This window comes from Branchiostoma belcheri, unplaced genomic scaffold (assembly GCF_001625305.1).
Source record: "Branchiostoma belcheri isolate BF01 breed outbred unplaced genomic scaffold, Haploidv18h27 scaffold44, whole genome shotgun sequence".
Classification (NCBI taxonomy): Eukaryota; Metazoa; Chordata; class Leptocardii; order Amphioxiformes; family Branchiostomatidae; genus Branchiostoma; species Branchiostoma belcheri.
The window spans coordinates 1,044,590-1,054,487 of NW_017804065.1; the positions used below are offsets into that span (position 1 = coordinate 1,044,590).

A 9,898-nucleotide genomic window follows, 5' to 3' on the forward strand; every position below is an offset into this window, starting at 1 on the left:
CAATATCACCTGTAAGGAGCCTTACCTGGTCCCAGATGAAAGGGCCATGCCTATATCACCTGTACGGAGCCTTACCTGGTCCACAGATAAAAGAACCATGCCTACATCTCCTGTACGGAGCCTTACCTGGTCCCAGATAAAAGAACAATGCCAATACCACCTGTACGGAGCCTTACCTGGTCCCAGATGAAAGGGCCATGCCTATATCACCTGTACGGAGCCTTACCTGGTCCACAGATAAAAGACCATGCCAATATCAACCTGTAACGGAGCCTTACCTGGTCCACAGATAAAAGACAATGCCTATATCACCTGTACGGAGCCTTACCTGGTCCCAGATGAAAGGGCCATGCCTATATCACCTGTACGGAGCCTTACCTGGTCCCCAGATAAAAGAACCATGCCTACATCACCTGTACGGAGCCTTACCTGGTCCACAGATGAAAGGGCCATGCCAATATCACCTGTACGGAGCCTTACATGGTCCACAGATAAAAGAACAATGCCAATATTACCTGTACGGTGGCTTACCTGGTCCACAGATGAAAGGGCCATGTAAATATTACCTGTACGGAGCCTTATCTGGTCCACGTTACTGTACCCTCTAGTGGACCAACTCCCCTGGCATGTTATCTTTCTATTTGGCCGATTTCTACTCTTTCCAGCCGCCACCCTGAGCTTGATAGAGACTAAGAAGGGACACGCAATTTCAACGACTGCACAATGCAAAATTACGCACGTCGTACTGCAATGTAAACAAGAAGGTTAAATATAAATACAAATCTACAAGATTTTAAACCTCCTTGAATATAACGTTAGCCATATAACCAAATATGATGTTTTGGCGGTAGATCCTCTCCTAAAATCCACTCAAATATCATCTGTATGGTGCCTTTCCTGGTCCCCCGAGCTTATAGCCACAAAAATGCAGTAAATTTAGTTGTAAAAGCTGAGGTTTTTGCACCTAAAATCGAGGCAAAGACGTCGGTAGCCCTCCCCACACTAGCGAAACCGCGATTGCATGCGAAACTATTGCTCCCCGTTACTGTTTTTGATCGACCAATGGGATTGTGTCGATTATATAGCATTGACCAATAGGAGTGTGGCTCTTCCACCGTGGCTGACCGAACTGGGGAGACGACTGCAATACCTCTTTTAAACATGGCGGACGAAGGAGAAAAATCTTTAGCTTTTCACGAAATGGGCTTAGACGACCGTCTCCTAAAGGTTAGTGCAGTGTTTTTACAGAATCACAACGTTCTAAATGCTTAACTGATAGATTCTGTCGCCCAGCTATTTGACTGTTTGTTTTAGTTGTTATAGAAATCAAAGTTTCGATGAAGCGGTACGTATGTGAAAGTGGGGAGGGGGGCAGATGGTGAACACGTGTTTTGGTTTTCACATGTGCGTACACGTATTTCCCCCAGCACGAGAAACTTCAGATAAACCATGCCACATGCAGTGTGTATGTTTGTACGGAAAGACAAAAGAAATCAACATTGAAGTACACGATAGCAACGGTGAACGTCTTTATTCTTGTAAACCTAATGCAACAGAGTCCATATTTTGCATGTGTATAACTGCCTGTATGTACTTTAGTAACTACTCCAACACTATGTTGTTTTCTTGTTGTATCGAAATATGACAGGCCATAGCTAGCCAAGGATGGCGTCATCCAACACTTATTCAGGTGAGAAATGATCACTGAACTTTACTGTACCAGTACGGTACTACTGCTTGTTTACCCACTATAATTTGCATTCTGCACTGCACAAAGACATAACACATGTACACATAACATGCTTTAAAGGGTTTTTTGCCACGTTTATTTTTCGCCGTCCGTGGCTATTGACACTCCTGGTGTGGATATAAGGGACAAAAAGTTCATCAATATGTACACCGGAATACTAGCCTCCTTGCAATTGGCAGGCCCAAAACTTTGGTTTTGGTGTGTGTTTGGGGCTTCTGGGGCTTCAAGTTTAAACCTTGGGGCTCAAGTTTAACTTAGTGGATGTCGAAAAGGCTGACAATCACAAAACAACACGGAAATCCCCCCGAAGTTCCAAAACCCAGGGTTTTGACTTGCGACTAGAATGTCAGCCAAAGCCAACATGGCGGCCGTGCTGTGGTGCGACATGGACAGAATTCATGGGACATAATTTTCTTATATTCACACTTGGTGTGGATTTAAGGGACAAAAAAATTCTTATATGCATACCGGGAGTGTCAATAGCCACGTTTGTACTTCAAAGTTGGTACCTCAACCAACCACAAGTAGTCAGCTAGATAGCTCTGCTCAGTAGCTATCCTTGTGTTACACTTGTGGGACAGCAATAGCTGGTGTTTTCTGACGTGGCAGGCTGTTCTAGCTTGTCATGTCCTGTATGGACACCTCTTTGCCACCATTTCTTGAGAGTTGGTCCTGTTTGTACCTGATTACAAGGACCATAGTGTATGAAATGGACATTTTTCTCAGTCACTCATCAATGACTTGAAAGGTTATGATTACATGCACTTAACTACTGTTAAGCTACTGGGATTATTCAGGCAATGCTTAACTTGTGTTACAATCTCTCTAGCTGTCAGTGGCTGATTGGGCCTCCTCGAGTGAGAGCTGACCAGTGAAAGGGCAGCTACACGTAGAGGCATAATGTAGTAGGCTATTGCAAAGATGACATGTAGAGAAAACACTTCTGGATATGTCCACAGGAACGGTCCATTCCTCTGGCCCTGGAGGGTAAGGACCTGTTAGCGAGGGCGAGAACTGGCTCAGGGAAAACTGCAGCCTTCGTTATCCCCATCATTCAGCGCATTCTGGACGGAAAACAGGTTCTTATTCTTTTGGATTATGCTTTTGACTTGTGTATAAAACTTACAGATAACATAAATAAAACTTGGTATTTATGTGTACAACAATATCATTTTATGTATTACAACAACGTGTATTGCATATAGAAGATGTTGATTTGCAGAATAGCATTTTTAGACATTTTTTCTCTGTTCATTCTTATATAGGCAGCCAAAGAACAGGCAGTGAAGGCCCTTGTACTGACACCCGCTAAGGAGCTGTGCAGTCAGGCTTACAAGAACTGTGTGGTGTGTACATGTACATGTGTAGATGTATCCTTCTGTATCATTTAATGAAAAATAATGTTTGTACAAAGTACACACTGATGTTAGTGAACATCGTACCTTGCAAATCTTCTACATGTAGATTTTGATACCTACTACAATCAAGTTAAAACCAAATATTATGGCAGTATGATACTTAAGTGCTTGGTGGCACAAGCAGTTTAACTACATTTATACAGTGCATGTACTAGTATATAGGGATAGAGCATAAGAATTTTGATAGTACATTTTGCACTGTAGAGGTTTGCACTTTTGGAGTGGTTCTTTCAATCTGTTCTTCCCACACAGGCCCTAAGCAGCTGTTGTTCCCGGGAAGTCAGGTGTTTGGATATCTCTGGCTCTGCTGACATCACTTCACAAAGGTACCCAGGGTTCTCACCAGAACTTTTTCTGCATCAGTTGGCAATTCTTGGGCCAAAAATCATTTACAATTGTGTCATAACCTCCTGTAGTTGAAGACTCACTTGTGCAGTTCTTTTGATAGTCACTAGGAGGCACCACACAGTGTTGCCCCAGACTAGGCCGGAATATGCTGTTCAAAAAAGTTATATGAATGGTCTTTGGATTATCATATTAATGATCTCTACTGCCAGAAATGATGATGATGATGGACAATTATATAGCAACAACAGTACAGTAACTACAAGGCTAATCTGTCCTATATTTATAAGTACAATAAATATATTATCGACAACAGTAAGATGTACAAACCATAGATAGGTATATGTATAAAAGTATATTTCTATTTTCTAGACCCATGTTGATGGAGAAGCCTGATGTTGTGATTGGGACCCCCAGCAGAGTTTTGGCACACATCCAGGGGGGGAACCTGGAGCTGAAGAACTCATTAGAGATGCTTGTGATTGATGAGGCTGATCTTGTGTTCTCCTTCGGATACGAGAAAGACATCAAAACACTGTTGGGGTATGTACACAAGTCTTGTGCCAGGCTGTTGGATAGAAAAACTGTTTGTCTGGAAGGTTGTACAATATATTTTGTAATGTGTAATTTGCTCTGTCAGCCTCTGTGATATGTAATGTGTTGTGCACAATATCAGCCATTGCTACATGTGTTCCACTTGTACTGTGGCACTCCAAGTCAAACCACATTTTGTTATACAAGCTTGTAAAGCACAGAAAGGAATATGAGACTTGAAAAAATAATTTATCAATGTTTATCCTCCAGACATTTGCCCAAGATCTATCAGGCATTTCTGATGTCTGCAACACTGAGTGAGGTGAGTAGGATCAGTACAATGTTTTTGTGTAGCTTTCATTATACATGTATGTAACATCAGCCATAAGGGACAAAGGTTAAATCCCTATTTTCACTAGACAGTGACTGCTGAGCAATCAAGATGAAAGAAATACCTTCACAGCTCCAATTTTTACCTGCATCCTATAGATGTAGTTACTCAGTAAGTAATTTTTTTAAAAATCCTTGTGACTAGGATGTCCAAGCGTTGAAGAAACTGATCCTCCACAACCCCGTGACCCTGAAACTGGAGGAGTCTCAGCTTCCTGAGGCAGACAGACTGACTCAGTACCACATCAAGTGTGAGGAGAGCGACAAGTTTCTCCTCATCTACACACTCCTCAAGCTGCGCCTGGTCAGGGGGAAAACCATCCTGTTTGTCAACTCCATTGACAGGTGTTACAGGTCAGACCTGTTTCCACAGGACCAGTTAGAGTGACATTGTATAATGTAGAGTCTAGAAGCACAAGTCACTGGCTGTGGCCTAAAAGGAAAACTTGGGGTGATGAGTTTTTGTCGTTATGACAACATGACCTCATAATTATTATAGTTCAAAGAAATACATGAACATCTGCAGTATACATACATTCATGAAAATTCTTATTACCTTTCCATCTGTCTTTCCCCCATGCAGGCTGAAGTTGTTCCTAGAACAGTTTTCCATCCCAGCGTGTGTGTTGAACTCTGAACTCCCAGTATCCTCCAGGTAAGGGAACTACACTGAGGGCACAAATGGCACAGGCAAGCACATGTATGGGAACCAGGGCTCAAATTTCATTTTTAGAGTAGGTTCTCTGGTCAGGGCTTAAAATACTGGGTGCATGTGCACCTTAGTGCACCCAAATATTTTTGTAGGTTTACATATGTAAATATAGTAATATATAGGATATTTTTAATATCTTAGTGTCAGAAAAATAATCATTGTTATAGTATGAGCAGAGAAAACAGCATGGGCCATTTTGAATGTGTTTGGAAAGACTCAGCCAGGGATCAAACTTACCTGTACTGTACCTACCGAATGCAAGGTAACACAATCATTACCCAATCAGGCCATAGTACCATTAATTTGATTAACAGAATGATACTGAGTCAGCAGTTACTTACTGAGTCTTATTGAGTCTGTGTAATGATGTTTTTTTGTATCCACCCTAGATGTCACATTGTGGACCAGTTTAACCAGGGACTCTACAACCTGGTGATAGCCACAGACGAGAGTGCACTGGATGCTGAGGATTCCAGCATGAAGGACAAGACGGGGAAAGCCAAGAAAAAGGCCAAAAGATTGTGAGTGAGACGCTTTATTGTATTGTTTGTGAGTAAGTGAGAGAGAGTACATGTAAGTGCTGTATTTTAGAAATGTAGAAAAGTGAAGTGAACGTCTATTTTTGAACACTTCTCTGTTTGTTTTCAGCAAGAAGAAAAAGGACAAGGAGTATGGCGTTTCTCGTGGCATCGACTTCCAGTTTGTGTCCAACGTCATCAACTTTGACTTCCCGGCACAGGTGGAGGCCTACATACACAGGGTGGGCAGGTGAGCTGGGCAGGAGGTTTTCATTCATTGATCATGTGTTTTTTAGGTTTTAATGTGGTCTGTGGTTGGGGTTGTTGATTTAGGATCTGAAGGGCCTGGGTTTGAATCCCAAGTAGGCCCTTCTGTTGTGCCAAGGGAAAGGTACTTAACACCTATTACATCACTCTACTCAGCTGAAGATGAGTACATACAAATGTACCTACATTGGTTTGGTTAAGATCACGGCATGATAGTTACATCACAATATAGCAAGGAGAAAAAAGCACATTGTCCTGTTTAAGGTAGCAGAGAAGCTACCAAATCATCTATATATTAGAAATAAGTTTGTGTACCTAATAAAACTATGTTGAAAATGATTCACCAACCTGATGAGACTATTTATGGAAATGTTTTGTTCCCTCCTGTGTTCAGGACAGCTCGAGGTGACAGCCAGGGAACAGCGCTGTCCTTGATCTCTGCACAGGAGCTGTCCCTGCTGCAGCAGGCAGAGGACGTGCTGTCCGAAGACGCTGATAATCCTGTCATCAAGCCCTACAGGTTCAAAATGGAGGAGATTGAGGGCTTCAGATATAGGGCAAAGGTAACCAACATCCAGCATACAGTAATCAACATGTCTATGTCAATGAAGGTTTTATAGTAGACATCCAGATAGAACATTACATAATGCAAAACAAATCAAGCAACTGGAAAGATTTTCTGGAGAGCCAGACATTTTAGATAGCATCTACTATCTTCATCAGTGACTGAGAATTAGGCTGACACAAATTCATCTGCTGATGCTACATATTTGCAGACAGTTCAGAGATTTCTTCATTTGTTTGATTTACCAGTATTTGTGTGGTGCACATGCGTGTGTGTGCGTATGTATGTGTGGCCATGCTTTTGACTTACTTGCCATGGGTGGATTGTGGTGGTCTTTGTGAAAGTGATGGTGCTGGTCAATTTTGTTGGCAAACGAGTGTTGACTAGAAAGCAACAGCCAGCTTTGTCGTTTGAGTGCCATGTGACCAGACCAGCCAAAACAGCCCCTAATTTTACAACTATCCGGTTTGTTTTACAGGATGCTCTGCGTTCAGTCACCAAGACAAGTGTACGAGAGGCCAGACTTAAAGAGATCCGATCAGAAATCTTGAACTCTGAAAAGCTGAAGGTAAACAAAATTAATGTACATTCCCCCATATGGTATACATGTATTGTATAGGAGTGTGTTGTTTTCAGGAATTGGTACATTGTATGTACTGTAAATTGTGTCAAAAATAAACTTAAAACTATATAAGTAAAGTATGTTTTATTAAAGATGATCACTGGATGTACAATTTTTTAACAAAGACTTATGTCTTCTTGATTCTAGTCCTACTTTGAAGACAACCCTCGAGACCTTCAGGTGTTGAGACATGACAAGGCCCTGGCAGCATCCAGAGTAAAACCCCACATGAAGAATGTTCCTGAATATTTAAGTAAGTTTTTCTGCTAGCATCTTCCCATTCCTTCAAATGAGTTCCTAGAAATGTTTGTTCTGGTGTGGAAGTCAGTGAATACCAATTGTTACAGGATAAAACTCTACTTTTTGTAAAGGCTCCTGAACATTTGATTTTCAGTACTGTATGTGGTGAGGAGAACTGGATTATTGTTCACTCAGCATCCATTCTTGGATGCAAACTCACTCAGCCCTTTTAATGTTTTTCCAATGTATTGTTTGCCAACTATAAGAGCACTTGGTCATATGTACAATAGGGGCACACCACAGGTTATATCTTATGTTCTCCCCAACAGTGCCCCCCAGTATGAAGTCCAACAGTAGTGTGATCACCAAGAGACCACAACACTTCCAGGGAGGTCGCAGGGAGCAGAAAAGACACAAGGTAGGACTTCTGTCATGCAATGGAAAACAGAATTGTTTCACTTCAGCATAAAATCTCACCTGTGTTGGGGAATAACATAATGGAAGCATTAAACCTTCCACTAACTCAAAGAAATGGAGACTTAAGCTAAATTTTCAACCTGCTTGCTGATTTGATACTGTGTGATGTCCTTTAAAAAAGCTACATGTTTTAAACAACTGCACTTGATTTGCACTCTTCTTCATTGCAGTGTTAATATGTTTTATGTGACTATCTCTAAATTTTTGTCTTTCAGAAGAGAAAAGAAGATCCACTTAGAAGTTTTAAGTACAGAAAAGAAGAGAGTTAATCCTGTCTATATCTGTGATATCCATGTTATCCTGTATATTGTGTAAGATACATAATTGTAAGTATGGATAGCAAGAATCAGTCAATCATCCATGGGCATCAATGCTGATGCATGGTGGCTGTAGACTTCTCTCTCCAGGATGTTCTATTTTCAGCACAGGACCCCCCCCTCCCCAGTGGCTCTGGTGACCCCTCTGTGATCCCTCTGTTCATGAGAGTGTTGAAGACTTACTCGTCCCACCTTGATCTGGGGCATCTGCTAGGGTGGTTCTAGAAAACTTGTAGCTCGGATCTTGATCTGAGGTGGCCAGTTTTATCAGAAAGTAAAAAATAAGACATGGATCAAATGTAATGCAAATTATAGAGATATACCATGAAACATTCTGTCAGAGTAATTTTACGGGTCAGTCAGTCTCTTGCTTTTGCACCAAACTGGCACATTGTTTGTCACAAAGAATTTCTGGCATGTTTACATATTTTCACTGTAAACAAGTTGAACACACTTCTATCACAAAGAGCATGGGTCCCACACAGACAGGGCATTAAACAGAATTGTTTACTTGTTGTGGACACAATGTTGTAGGCTGTTTGGGGACTTTGGGTAAGTATTGTTGGAAGAGATGTCATTACAGCTGTCTATTGGACCATACATGGATATACTGAGTTTGACAATGTAGCAAGGTTTTCCTTGGAGAAGGATTGCCTTAATTGCTTACTTACAACACACCCTGTCCAGTAGAGGCTGAAACTGCAAAGTGTCATGAAAATGGAATAACCCATTAAATTTTGTGCTTTCTAACTTATCTGCTAATTCTCCATCTTACTTGTGTTTTTCAATGTAATACCAACATAAAGTGACTATTTGTAAGTGATAGCACATGTAGTAGTATTATCCAGTATTAGATTATAGTGTTGTGGGGGTCTTCTGTTCTTCTACACTTCTACACACTACACTTCCAGGTAGCTCTTTGGAATGTTAACTTGTACATGAGTTCCACTGTATGAAAATCTTAAGAAAAGTCCTGACTCCTGAGTGACTGACAACAAGATTTGGTGCAAGTTGTCAGTGAACCATCCATCATTCATTACATGTCTGTTTGTGGGATGACAGAAATAGAAATTATGTGTTTTTGTTTGACAAAGAAAAAATAAATATCCGTGACCAGGGTTTGTCTGGGTGTTGCACTTAACAAATGACTCTGTTGGCAACATTTCAAACAAGCAAGAAGGTGTGAAACTGGGCTGCATGTGTTTCTCACATGAAGTACCAAACACACGAGGTGCCTGGATAGAATTTTAAAATTCTAGACTCTGGTAAAACTGAGCATCCAGCTGCAATCAGGGACATCCTCTCAGATGGGACATAAAGCTGGAGGTGTTTGAGGTGAGCCAGAGCCACACCTTGAGCCACACCTTGAAAGAACATTGTCATTATTTTTCAACCCTTTTTTAAATCGTAGGTAAAATACCTGACAATTTCATAATTCAAGCTATTTTAAGGCCAGATTTGACTTGATTTTTTGAATGGTATCTTTGGGACACTAAAAAAGGTGCAAGCGGGTGCATAAAGGGTTGAAATGGGCTCCCAAAAAATATTATGCCTAAATTTTGACATCCAAGTCATTAAACAAAGTATATTATTACAGAACGTCATTTCAACAATCAGGAGGTTTGTTTGAGAGGAGGCAGACAGAAACAGGTGTCCCGCTCCAGTAACCATCTGGCCACATGTACATTGTACACTGACCCATATACACCTGCTGCTCAACAAGAACAATGATCAAGCAATCAG

At 41.1% G+C, this 9,898-nt stretch overlaps 1 protein-coding gene across 1 annotated transcript in view; it reads left to right on the top strand.

The window, feature by feature from the left end:
- LOC109478531 (probable ATP-dependent RNA helicase DDX56) overlaps window positions 1-8,899 on the top strand; it is a 9,900-nt gene extending 1,001 nt beyond the window's left edge. Inside the window, exons 2-17 of the mRNA XM_019780143.1 lie at window positions 1,154-1,227; window positions 1,649-1,690; window positions 2,710-2,829; window positions 3,016-3,096; window positions 3,421-3,494; window positions 3,886-4,056; window positions 4,318-4,369; window positions 4,583-4,791; window positions 5,021-5,092; window positions 5,539-5,670; window positions 5,798-5,917; window positions 6,329-6,497; window positions 6,978-7,067; window positions 7,269-7,374; window positions 7,691-7,779; window positions 8,054-8,899. Coding sequence (XP_019635702.1) covers window positions 1,162-1,227; window positions 1,649-1,690; window positions 2,710-2,829; window positions 3,016-3,096; window positions 3,421-3,494; window positions 3,886-4,056; window positions 4,318-4,369; window positions 4,583-4,791; window positions 5,021-5,092; window positions 5,539-5,670; window positions 5,798-5,917; window positions 6,329-6,497; window positions 6,978-7,067; window positions 7,269-7,374; window positions 7,691-7,779; window positions 8,054-8,107 — 1,647 coding nt within the window. The 5' untranslated portion in view covers window positions 1,154-1,161 and the 3' untranslated portion in view covers window positions 8,108-8,899. The remainder of the gene's footprint in view (window positions 1-1,153; window positions 1,228-1,648; window positions 1,691-2,709; window positions 2,830-3,015; window positions 3,097-3,420; window positions 3,495-3,885; window positions 4,057-4,317; window positions 4,370-4,582; window positions 4,792-5,020; window positions 5,093-5,538; window positions 5,671-5,797; window positions 5,918-6,328; window positions 6,498-6,977; window positions 7,068-7,268; window positions 7,375-7,690; window positions 7,780-8,053) is intronic.
- Window positions 8,900-9,898: the final 999 nt, after the last annotated feature.